Source organism: Phoenix dactylifera, chromosome 18 (genome assembly GCF_051530095.1).
Source record: "Phoenix dactylifera cultivar Ajwa chromosome 18, Ajwa_hap1_PhDact_Kaust_v1.1, whole genome shotgun sequence".
Lineage (NCBI taxonomy): Eukaryota > Viridiplantae > Streptophyta > Magnoliopsida > Arecales > Arecaceae > Phoenix > Phoenix dactylifera.
Window position 1 is genome coordinate 10,699,979 of NC_143207.1, and position 12,386 is coordinate 10,712,364.

General features: G+C 39.7%; 1 protein-coding gene across 4 annotated transcripts; it reads left to right on the forward strand.

The window, feature by feature from the left end:
- The first annotated feature begins 2,668 nt into the window (after window positions 1-2,668).
- On the forward strand, window positions 2,669-10,985 carry LOC103715654 (Mitochondrial transcription termination factor family protein). 4 transcript variants are annotated; one of them, XR_015974655.1, is made up of 3 exons: window positions 2,669-4,317; window positions 4,406-4,474; window positions 10,383-10,985. XR_015974655.1 is itself a non-coding variant. In XM_008803360.5 (2 exons), exon 1 carries the CDS (start codon window positions 2,757-2,759, stop codon window positions 4,269-4,271), a length of 1,515 nt encoding a protein of 504 aa, XP_008801582.3. In that variant the 5' UTR covers window positions 2,677-2,756; the 3' UTR covers window positions 4,272-4,317; window positions 4,406-5,565. The 4 variants fall into 4 exon arrangements, 1 of the variants encoding a protein (XP_008801582.3); XR_015974654.1 differs by having other exon boundaries at window positions 2,677-4,317; window positions 4,406-4,477; XR_015974653.1 differs by having other exon boundaries at window positions 2,677-4,317; window positions 10,208-10,985.
- The last annotated feature ends 1,401 nt before the right edge of the window (window positions 10,986-12,386 follow it).

Sequence of the window (12,386 nt, forward strand, 5' to 3'; positions counted from 1 at the left end):
TCAATCATATGAGCAGGTTTATTGGTTTTATCCTGTTCAGGTTGGAGCTTATTGTTGTTTCTTTAGTGGTATCATAACAAAATGAAATTCTTTTTTCTTTCCCTTCTGCAGTATATACACTGGTGCAAGCTCCTAAGGCACTGTGTGGACAATGGTTCATACCAGGGCTGCCCTCTTCCTGTTCTAGGGAGCCATGACCATCCAGAGGAAGATGCTGAGATCCCACAGTCATGCTCCAGTAATGTAGACAAGCGCATTAAAAGACCAATCCACCATGAACAGCGCCGGAACAAAGCAACTGGGGCAATGAAAGATCAGGAGCATACCCTCAGTAGTGTAACTTCATCATCCAGCCAACCGGCTGGGGCGACGATTACAATTTACAAGGGAGAGGAAACTGGTTGGGATTACAATTGCAAGCCAACTGGATGGCAAGAGGATAGTGACGAAATAAAGGGTAGTGACTGGGATGACTGAGTACCGGAATAAAGTACCTGAATGATCGAATGGATGAAATATAATTTAATTTTTATAGAAAACCAATCTCTTGGACCAAATCTTTGTCTTTATTTTCATCAATCAATTCCAATATGTGAAGGAGTTCGCATACAGTTGTTGGTATTTCCATTGCATCTCATGCAAATTGGGAAAAATATATAAATACATGGAACTATTCTATGGAAGCTGTGCATTGACTTGCTCCTCTCTCTCCCTCCCTCCCTCCCTCCCCTAAAGCAGCCTACATTGTTTTATTGCTGCATCATGGTTCTGCTGCACTCAGGAATCTCTCTCACATGCATGAAGACAATGTTCTACATGTTTAGTGTTAAAATATTTGCAGTAGGTGGGAGAAACAAGAGAAGAAAAGAAAGAGAAATAATTTTATTTCTATATTCGGTATATTCCAAGGGTTATATATATTCGTGTACAAACTCCATAAAAGAAAAATAATATAGGCTGATATAAGATAATGCTAATAAATAAAAATAATACTCGCCGATACAAGTTGTTATGTTATCTCTAAAATCATTCTAACAATATCATGCTAGCAAAGAAAAATAATAACCGATACAAGATCACGCTAATAAAGTAAAATAATATGGGCTGATACAGGTTAGTACGTGATCTCTAAAATTATGCGAATATTTAGAACAATGAACTCCTGAGACTTTTCAGTTTTATTTATTATTATTTATTTACACTTCCCCCAAAGGTAATAATATGGACCTATAGCTTGAACTTCTGTTGGCTAATCCACTTCCTAAAGGATGGTGAGAGTTGATAGTTATAAAACAGACGTTGCAAAGCAAATGGCTACTCATATATTTGTGCAGATTAGCCGCAATGCTACTTATTTGCTTGGTCCATATGCTGCCTAAGAACAAAAAAAACTCAATAGTCTATTGGCACTAATTCGAGTTTATGTTATGCTCTACGCCCGACTCCATGGCATTAGCTTGTGCCTTCTACTTCGAAGCATCATTTGAGTTTTGATTGTTTGCTGGATGGCTATGATCAAATTAGACAATATAAATAAAAATAGTTATTTAGGCATACTCTATAATCTTAGTTTATATTATATGCCCTATGATTATCATTTTATGTTGGTGTTTGTGGACAGAATGCTCACTGAAAGAAGAAATTCATAGAGGGATTAAGAAATTCAAGGACCTCATGATGGTTGAACTTCTAGATGATATCCAATACATTTTTGACTTTTTTTTATTGGACATTTTCTCTAGCCTTGAGATTATCTTTCTTGAGGGTCCAGCTTATATTTATCTATTTTTTTTCAGTCTCACATAAGGCATCATCTGTAATATCTTTAAATGTTCTATTTTATTATAGTCGATTCATGTCTTTAAAGCTTGCTTTAGCTATAATCTAAACTAATTTGAGATTCGAAAGTTTTATATTGTTTTGCAAGTCTAGGTATCATAGTTCTATACCAAGGCTGCTTTTAGAGATAGTAAATTTAAAAACTGTAATTTTATTTTTCCACAAACTTAGAATCTTTTATTTATAAAATTAGATATTTTAAATAGATATTTGTTTGTTAAGGAGAGAGATTCTTAAAAAGGGCAAAAGTCTAAGACAAGGTACAAAAAACAATAATTTGAAAAATATTAATATTTTTTAATATCATAAACTCTCATTATTTTTTAATATTTCCAATGTGTTCTAAATAGAAACCATACTATGACCAGACTATTTTTCTTTATAGTTGAAATCCTTTATTCCCCCATTTTTTAAGGATAATCTTTCTGTTAATACATTGCAATTAGGTGAGATAGAAATTAAGAATGTAAGGTATCATTATTTTTCTTTCTTCATCCCGATTCAATATAGAAGAAGCCACTACTTTTCCAACATATTTGAAACATATTTGGAGCAAGGAGATTGATTATTTTTTCTAAACTCAAGTAATTTCTCTAAGCACTTTGTAAGAACATATCTGGTACTGCTTAAAAATCATATTTTTAAAATTTTTAAGATATTTTTTCAAATGTAATACTTAATAATTAATATTTGAAAAGTATTTTCAGAACAAGAAAAAGTCAAGAAAAAAAAAACAAGAGGAAATAATTATATGTGTGGTCCGGACCGTGACCATGGTTCGAACCGGCGTGGTTCCGGTCTAGTAGGAGAGTCGCTGGTTGGAGCCTTCTCCAAGCCCTACCGGTACCACTCTTCCACCCATAGCATCATTCTCTCCTCTCCTCTCCCCTCCCCTGTTCCCAGCCACCCCCGGAGAGATGATCCTCGTGCTTCGCCTCCGTCGAAGACCCCTCCTTTCAATCCCCATTTCGACCTTCTTTCCTCGTCCCCATGGCTGTGTCCCAGGCTCTTTTCCTTCCCCAAACCCCCTGAACAAATCCCACAACAACCCCTATTTTTTCTCGTCGTCGTCGTCGCCGACGAAATTCCCCGAGTACCAGATGCCGTCGGTGACCTGGGGAGTGATTCAGGGCCGCAAGGAGCGGCTTGTCTCCCGCGTCATCATCTCCGACTACCTCAAGTCCATCGGCGTCGTCCCCGACGAGCTCGAGACCCTCGAGCTCCCCTCCTCCGTCGAGGTCATGCGCGAGCGCGTCGACTTCCTCCAACGCCTCGGCCTCTCCGTCGACGACTTCAACTCCTACCCCCTCTTGCTCGCCTGCAGCGTCCGCAAGAACATGATCCCCGTCCTCTCCTACCTCGAGAAGCTCGGCATCCCCCGCCCCCGCCTCGCCGACTTCCTCCGCCGCTGCCCCCAGGTCCTCCACGCCAGCGTCATCGTCGAGCTCGCCCCTGTCGTCAAGTTCCTCCGCGGCCTCGACGTCGAGCGCTCCGACATCCCCTTCGTCCTCCAGCGCTACCCCGACCTCCTCGGCTTCAAGCCCGAGGGCACCATGAGCACCTCCGTCGCCTATCTCGTAAGTGTCGGCGTCGCCCCCCGCGACATCGGCCCCATGGTCACCCAGTTCCCCTTCTTCCTCGGCATGCGCGTTGGAACCGCGATCAAGCCCCTCCTCGACTTCCTCCTCTCCCTCGGCCTCCCCAGGCAAATCCTTGCCCGCATGCTCGAGAAGCGCCCCTACCTCCTCGGCTACGACCTCCACGAGACCGTGAAGCCCAACGTCGACGCCCTCCTCGCCTTCGGAGTCCGCCGGGAGGCCCTCCCCTCGGTGATCGCGCAGCACCCCCAGATTCTTGGTCTGCCGCTCAAGGCGAAGCTCTCGGCTCAGCAGTACTTCCTCAACCTCAAGCTCGGGATCGACCCCGACGGCTTCGCCCGGGCCCTCGAGAGGATGCCCCAGATCGTCAGCCTCAGCCAGAGTGTCATCCTGAAGCCCGTGGAGTTCCTCCGCGGCCGGGGGATCCCCGGCGAGGACGTGGCGAGGATGGTCGTCAGGTGCCCCCAGCTGCTCGTGCTCCGGGTCGAGCTCATGAAGAACGCCTATTACTTCTTTAAGAGCGAGATGAAACGGCCCTTGCAGGAGCTGTTGGAGTTCCCCGAGTACTTCACATATAGTTTGGAATCGAGGATCAAACCAAGGTACCAAAGGATAGCGAGCAGGGGGATCAGGTGCAGTCTAGACTGGTTCTTGAATTGCAGTGACCAGAGATTTGAAGAGAGAATGCGGGGGGATTACATCGAACCAGAGACTGCAGGGCCTTCTTTTGTCATGGGTGGGATGTTGGATATGCCGGGGAGGGAGTTGGTATCCGAGAAAGAGGAGGATGAGAGTGATGATGAAATGCTCTACAGGCGGACTGTTTCACTTTAGTAAATCAGTTGGAATACCTTGTAACTTTAAAGCATCATCTTCACAGGCAGGCACTACCAATGCTAGCCAATATTTTTTTTTTGAGCTCATTAATCTGATTTCAATCCGTAATTTGAGCTGCTTTTTATCTTCAGATTGGTAGTCAACCTAACATCGGCCTGCCATCCTTTTCATCCAGGCTTTGTCGACTAACACCAGCTATGGTAGTAAGCTTTGCAAATCTGTATCTTTCTCCCTTCACCATAATGCCAGGAATCTTATGTATTGTTTGATATATTTTTTTTTACCAAATGTTACTTGAATTTGTTGTTGGACCTGGATGCTAGCTTAGAAAGCACAAGCAAATGCATGTGGATGTAATCATTGATCAACGAAAAATCTATAAATGATATCTGGAAAGACTATTTTTATGTCGAGCATCATGTATTTATTTTTATATAAAAAATATAAGTAATGATTTGAATCCTTGGATAAAATTTGAAAGAGTAGTTTTATGGAGAACTCCATGTGTTTATTTGATACAGATTTATGGGCAATGATTCGAGTCCTTGACTTACATATTTTGTTTTTTTTTCTTTTTGATATGCATGCCATTAGCAATATCCACATTGTCATTCTCTTTCTTTGGCTACATACTTTGTAGTCTGAGGAACCTTGAAGGGTTTCTTTCTTGTTGCGTGAGCTTAAACTAGAGAACTAATGTGATAAGCTTTCATTTCTACAACCTGCCTTTCTAGCCTTAAATGCATGCCTCATGTCTTGCAAAAAGTTGCCTTGGATTCATTGGTGGTCTATGCTAACCAGAAGAAATGCATCCTGAAACCACTCTCATATCTTACATCTATAGGTAATAGTTTGAAATATTACGACATTGAGTGTGCTAATGATCTTCCTTTTGTGAATACAATTTTAAGCTGGTGAGAAGAATATTTACAACTGTTTCTCATGATTAGCTCCCTTGGTGGACAGCGCCACCCCTCATGTAGTGCAAGCTTTTTCAGAATTTGTCATTTTATGGTTCTATTAGAAGTCTCGCTATTTTATTGTAAGATCAATCTGAGATAGCTAAAAGGATATGGGGTATTTCTTAGTCATCGATTCTAAGCTAGCCCTCATTTTCATCTGTGTTTACAGTAGTACTTTGTGGTTAAGTTCTCAATTTTAGCTGTACTTATCTTTAGGCCCTTATCCCAGGCTTTCCTTCATAATTTTAACTTAAAGTTTAACGTCATTGCACCCATTACTAAAATCTTACATATGATATCTTGTACTAAAAAAAAAAAAAAAAACAAAACTCTAGTCATCACCTTTACGTATTATAGTCAATATATATGCTGGTATTGCATTGCAAGATAAGCACATATAATAGATACCATGTACTGCCAAGTTCTCAATACAATCTAGTGACTTCATGCCTGGAATCTTTTGTTTGCCTTCACATGTGCTGGAAAAAGTATAAAGACATGTATAAATGCATGTTTGTGGGTATTGTGGATAGTGACCAAACTAATGGACTTATTGATAGTTCAAACTTATTAGTGATATCATGTTCATATCTGAAATATATCATCCTGAATCATGTATATAATTTTTCGGTCAAACTAAAAAATTCCTCAATTTGGAGAACATGAAGATTTCATCATGATCATGGACATCACTTGAGCACGAGAATATTGTGAGAGTTTAGACTTGCTTGGCTGGGAATGCCAAATAGGAATCTATAAGTACCATACCTCAGATTTGGACCCTTTTTTTTTTCAGTCATAGTGCCATCCTCTAACAATGAAGTTAGGCTGCTTATATATAAGAATATAAAAATTCACATCATAAGTTAGTTACACATGTTGGTGTTAGATAAGCATATCAACAATTATGGTAAATTGGTAATCATTGTCAACATGCTATGTAGCTCTGAATTTGATGCCTTTATTAATATTCCCTTAATTGTCATCATTAGACTTTCTACCTAGTCATTTTTGGTGGCTTAGAGAGTTGCAAGGCTGATCACATTTTTCATGAGTTTGACATGAGATTTAGATGTGACAATAGAAATTTAAAATGCCTTGATCTGTAAGGAGGGAGTGAGTAGGAGAGTATTTTACAGTAGCATTAAATGCTTTGCTTAGCTGTGTGGACTAAGCTTGGTATATTTGGGTGAACTAGGAACTTGAGTTCTGAACAAACAAATGGAAGTGCCCACATCTGACTGAACTTGAGTTTAGGCCTCTCATTTATTGGGAAACAAACATGCCAATGTACTAGCTAGGAAGCTAGAATAGACAAAGGTATGTATTAACACATACTAAGAAATGAATGTTAGCCAAAATTTCAAACAAGTTTGTTTTATTCAAGATGTTATTCCATTTCCAGTTTTTTATTTCAAGTGTTTGTGTTCTAGTGGAACATGTGCATGTAGGAATAATTGAGCATTTTGTCATCATCATGCACACAATAATTTAGGCTAACTTAAAGCAGTTGCAATAATTTAGGCACTGTTAGTAAAGGGTGTACTGTAAGAACATTGATTTTCAGATAGTATGTATATATTGTGATTTATATAGAGTCGGCAATTCCCTTGGAAATTTTAGATTGAGTGTCTGAGTGCTTCCAAAATTTTTCGTCATAACATCTTATTTCTGTGAAACACATCGACTTACAATTTATTCCTTGCGAGTTGTCCAGTTTCTTTTTAAGATCTAGATTGATTAGGAATGGGAAGACTCATTTATATCTACTCAAATTTCCACTCAATTGTCTATACAGATGCTGTATTTCTGTTTTTAGATGTGAATTGACCTAGCGGGCACTTCCATTGTTTGTGATATGGACGGATGGAGTAGGAGAAAAAAATTGAGATATATAAAATCATATGTTTATCGAATTGTTCTTGTATTATTACATGCATGAATGAAACAATAGCTCTGCATCTGCGATTGTTTACGTTGTTTGAAAGCTTCCTCGGTAATTCTTCTGTTTATCAAAATGTTATGATTTCTCAATTTGGAACTGGGTTGGCAACTTGATGTTGTTGGCCCAGCTGTTTATGCGCAGCTGCGAATGCTACACGTCAGCTTTGATTCAGGTTGGTTGGATGTGTAGCAGCTGACTGCCTGAGTTGCAGGCAGACATCTAAAATCTAAACCACTTTCTCTTAGAGGGAACTGCTTTAATTAGCTGTGTTTCCATTTCTCATATTCTGACATCTATGGTTACGATACGGTACTCATTGACTAGTACTTTGTCATGAAACATCATCCAGCTTGGAAGCAGTGTCCATTTGTGATGTGATGCTCCTTTTCAAAGAGGCTCAGGGAGGTCATGTTCTTGGGGGACTATGTTGCCATAGTGTTTCTTTAACTTTCTTGTAAGAAAATGAGATGTGCCATGATGACCAATTTGTGAGGAACCAAGTCCTCAAATTTGGAATGAAACATCAGATAGTTTGAACATGACCATGTTTGATTTTATTAACCTAGGATGCTTGGTTCAAATTTGGTTTATTCAAAGTATGAATTCGGTTAAAAGCCATATGCTTAAGTTGTTTGCAAATGAGAAATTCTACAGACTAGCTAGCCAAGAATTCCTGGATAGCTGATACAGATAAGTAACGAATTGAGAAACTTATTTGTTGTAGGTTGGTGGATGAGAGAGAGTGAATGCCTTCCCTGCCATCTGCTATTTTGTAATCAAGAATTCCAATCAATGCCTAGGGTTTAGGTTGTGAGGGCTCAGAATGTCATCCACTGATTGGCTGAAAGCTCTTATCCAGATTCTCCTTGAAGGTTTTACCCCGTAATAAGATACAGTTCACTTGCACATCTTGGAAGACCTCGCTTAGTCATTTGGATTTCAAGTAAGATATAGAAACTCTTCAAAATGGGCATCAAGATGTACCAATACATCTCTAGTCAAGAAAGAAACTCTTCAAAATGGACATCAGGATGCACCAACACATCCCAAATCATGAAAAACTTGTTGAGACCTACACTAATTTGGCAGTGCTGTGTGTCAATTCACTAGAAGAGGGTTCGAGAGGGAATTGAGGTTTCACCTATGTGCACTGACCTGAGAGGTCGGAAAGGGGGGAAGGGTGGTCAATCTCTAAATTTTAATGGCTCATTTTCATGTGAAGGTTGGCTGGAGAGACGCATAGGGCAAGTTGTAGAGAGGTGGAGAAAAGGCATAATGTTTACTAGGAAAATGAGAGAATATCAACAATTTGGTTAGCCACTTTCAAAGAAAATAACTTATTTTTTGGATGATAAAGAAAATAACTTATTGAAGTCTAATTCATAAGTTGGCCATGGAGTTATTTTTCAACTTGTGAGATTAAAATAATTGGTGGATTGTTTTGATTTGATGGTAAGCTAATAGACATTGGATAGTTAGAGCGTTTTAGATGACTTGATCCAACTATAACATAAACTAATGGTGAGTTAGAGGACATTACACCATAAAAGGCCTGTCTGAGAATAACCTGTGGAATGTCCTCGGTCCATATCACATTCGCTTCCATGCTGGCAGATCAATGATCTGATTTCGGAACCTACTACTATGAGTGCAAAAGTAAATTTCAAGAGATGCAAAACTACACAAACAAGGATGGTTTGGTGTACACTGTTTCTTGGTAAACCATCAAACCATGGTCATGAAATCGGCTTCCAACCACACTGCTCATGCTCAGTAAACCTCAGGCCTTCCCATGCCCAGTAACCTTCAAAACAGCAACTTATGGAGTTTGATTGTTGCACTTGTCGACAAGGGGATTTGGTTTGAAATTGATAATGAGAGATACCCCTGATAGGGGTGTTAGAGGGTGTGTTTTTCTTGATGATATCCTAAAATATCATCAACCAAGAGAGCTGCAGGGTGAAGCAACTGTGCTGAATTGGTGGCACTTTGTTGAAGACCTTTTGGTTCTGAGAATACTGCAGATGATAAAGAAAATATGCAACCAAAATTTTTTGTTTACGATGAGAATTGGTTTTCCCTCACTGAAAACCAGTTTCCCTCTTGTTTGCACCATTTGAGATGCATTTTGTGTTCCATTATGAAACTCGACCGTATAGGTCCCTTGTCTCCTCATCGAAAATATGTCCCTTTTCTGGAGTTAATTAGAGGCATCTAGTAGTACCATATAGGAGTTGGCACAACCCTGAAACTTCTCCATGATTTGCAGTGGTCTGCTAATCTGTTTTGACACCCATAGCCTAAAACATGGCAGCTCATCTTGTTTGAATACCCTCCTGCCAAATCAATGGTTCAAGGAGAAGGAAATCTCTCTTTGGAGTTTTTGATCCATATATATATGGATTGGAGTTTTCTCTTCATGTACTCGACCTGCACAGAAGATCACTTTTGCAACAGCAGAATGCTGTCGAACTAGATTGTTATTAATCCAGAGGAAAATTCTCGGACTTCCCTTTCATCCTATCTCATGTTACAATTTCAACTCTTTCGTGAGCTTGTTTGCATTCAAAGTGCCGCTCCACTACATGTCTGCTTCCCACTTTTTAACTTTCTTATAGCAGATTGCCTTACCAACTTGATCAATAGATGCCATGAGTACTACCATCTGCAAGAGAACCAATCTAAGAAAATGTTGGGGTACATCTTCCATGGACCATGAGAATTACTAATTCAATCCCTTTTAACTTTTTAACTGGACATGTAACATTAGCTCATGCATTGTGGATTTCAATTAACCACTAGGAAGTCCTTAGTTGATATGCACATAAGGATATATGATGCCATGACTTTTATCATTCTAAATATATAATATGTGCATCTTGCCTTTACCTTCAAAAGTAATATTTTGCTTTTCATGGTCAACAAAACACCTTCATTGCTGTCCCCACAAGCAAACACAACAATATGATGTGAAAAACCCTTTATTGTTTATGAATTGACGAACAGCTTATTTTTGCTTACTGCAGTTTGCGCCCGTAAGCCCGCTGGTTTCTACGATGCTTGGCATGATCTGATTGGTTATAATACTAGTTGGTTGCACTTTGTGCTGCATCATACACAAAGAGCTCCCAAGAACTAGTGCAATGTAGACATAGATCAGCATTGCAGTATTCTCATAAGGTTGTTCATCTTGTGATGCAGGAGCCGCTGAAACCATCCAGTAATTGCTACCAATCTGGAGGATTTGAAAAAGAATTTGGGCCAGCAATATTAGTGGCACAAGAGCTCCTTTGTATGCTATAGTAATGTATCTCCAGTAGACCCAAAACCCAACTTTGCCTTTCTCACTCTCTTCTTCCTGAACTAGTTGTACCTTTTGACTACCTACGTCTGGTTACCATTCTGTCCAATCTTTTCTGCTGTACTCTATGAGGAGCCTGTGTGCTGCTTTCTTTGTCAAAGAACCACCTTCCATGGCGCTGCCGAAGCATTCTAAAGAGCACCAACCAATTCCATAAACTCAGTTCCTGAGTTTAGTATATCACTGTATTTGGCCCCTTGTGTAATTTCTCCATATTTCATAACGTACAAAAAAACAGAAAAACTTTTGTCTAGCAGACTGCTGCAGTGCAATGCAGAGATAATGTGTTATCAAAGCATGAGGAGAAAACAAAAATAGTATCACTCACCAGGATAAGATCAGCAGAAGGTGGAAATTCCACCTGATGTGTGACATAAACAGTTGTTTTGGAAGCTAAAAACCCAAGCAAAACTCCTGCAATATAAAGGTTAATTACTTGCTTAGTAGTATCTTTTTCTCTCTCTCTCTCTGTTTTTTTTTTTTTTTTGTTGGATGCAAATGGAGGAAGAATGTCCTCCCCCAGTTTTATTCATAATGACTAGGAATACTGAGCAGTTTGAATACTTGCCCAGTACTATCAAAGGGAGACTACCATGGTTTGAATTCTGTCATGCCAACTTTACTGATTTGTGTATCATCTAGGATTCAAGTAGGTACAAGTAACATCATCTTCTCCTTATAATTCTCTTGCATCCTCCCCAGTGGAACATTGCCTAACATGACCACAAAGGTAGCTTGACAAAGTAAGACTTCTCTGGTAGTTCACAGCAACAAGCAAAGCCCGGACCAAAGAATACTGAGAAATGGGGCTCCTGAAGAAGAGGGCTCTCGAAGAGAGCCCTCCTCCCAAAGAACCCGGCATAGCCAAGAATCAAACCGCGGAATTCCATGATTTTTGATATATGATGACATGAGGAAGAGCAGACCACACCAAATCCTAAGAAAGAAGGGCAATTTCTTCTCCCTTAGACCAGAATGCATGCTGATTCCAGAAGGCAGAGAGAGACTGGAGATGGTAAAGACGAATTTTGAACACCAAAACCGATTGTTCTCTGCTCTCTTCTCGCTATATTCTCCACTCTTGCACCCCCGGTGGAGACACACCAAGGGCAGGACTGCCAAGAGAACAAGATGGTAGAAAATAGTGCGTAAAAAATAAAATAAAATATATAAATAAATTTACTTCATTCTATAAGCTTAAGCGTAATTTTAGCGTGGTATCAGAGCAGAAGTCCGGCGTTCGAATCATGTTTTCACACTCTTTAACCTCATTATTAAAAAAATTTTACATGTTGGACTCATCTATTAAAAAAAAATCCGGCCCCCATATGAGAGGGAGTATGAAAAAATATAAAATATAAAAATAAATCTACTTCATCCTATCAGCTTAAGTTTTTAGGATAAGTGGTGATTTTAATATAGAGCACCATGAAGATGTGGCTGAGGGACCCAGAATCTCAAGAAGAGTGCGAGGAAGAGGCTGACGTACCATCAGAGAGACCCAAGATTGGAGCTTTCGGAACTTTTCTTCGAGAGAGTGGGAGGAGGGGAGTGCATGGGGGCGTCAAAGCCGGCTCCTTCGGGGCCATGCTAGTCATGGCAATGACTAAAAGAGCATTTGGTTTTGTTTTTCTTGTTCATGTTGGATTTGGTTGCTGATTTTGAGCCCAGCTCACTTAGATGACTACGAAAGCTTAATCATTAGACTAAAAGGGTGATCAATCAAAGCTGAAATTGGATTAATATGATTTGGTTTCCTACTGCTATTCTTTGTAGAATGTAGCATGATATTAAACATCAGCTTAACCTGAATCACTCCTAGTATATCATTTTATTTTTATTCC

What these genes read in the sequence shown, in the direction of transcription:
- LOC103715654 (XM_008803360.5), top strand. Translation starts at nt 2,757, where the DNA reads ATGATCCTCGTGCTTCGCCTCCGTCGAAGACCCCTCCTTTCAATCCCC.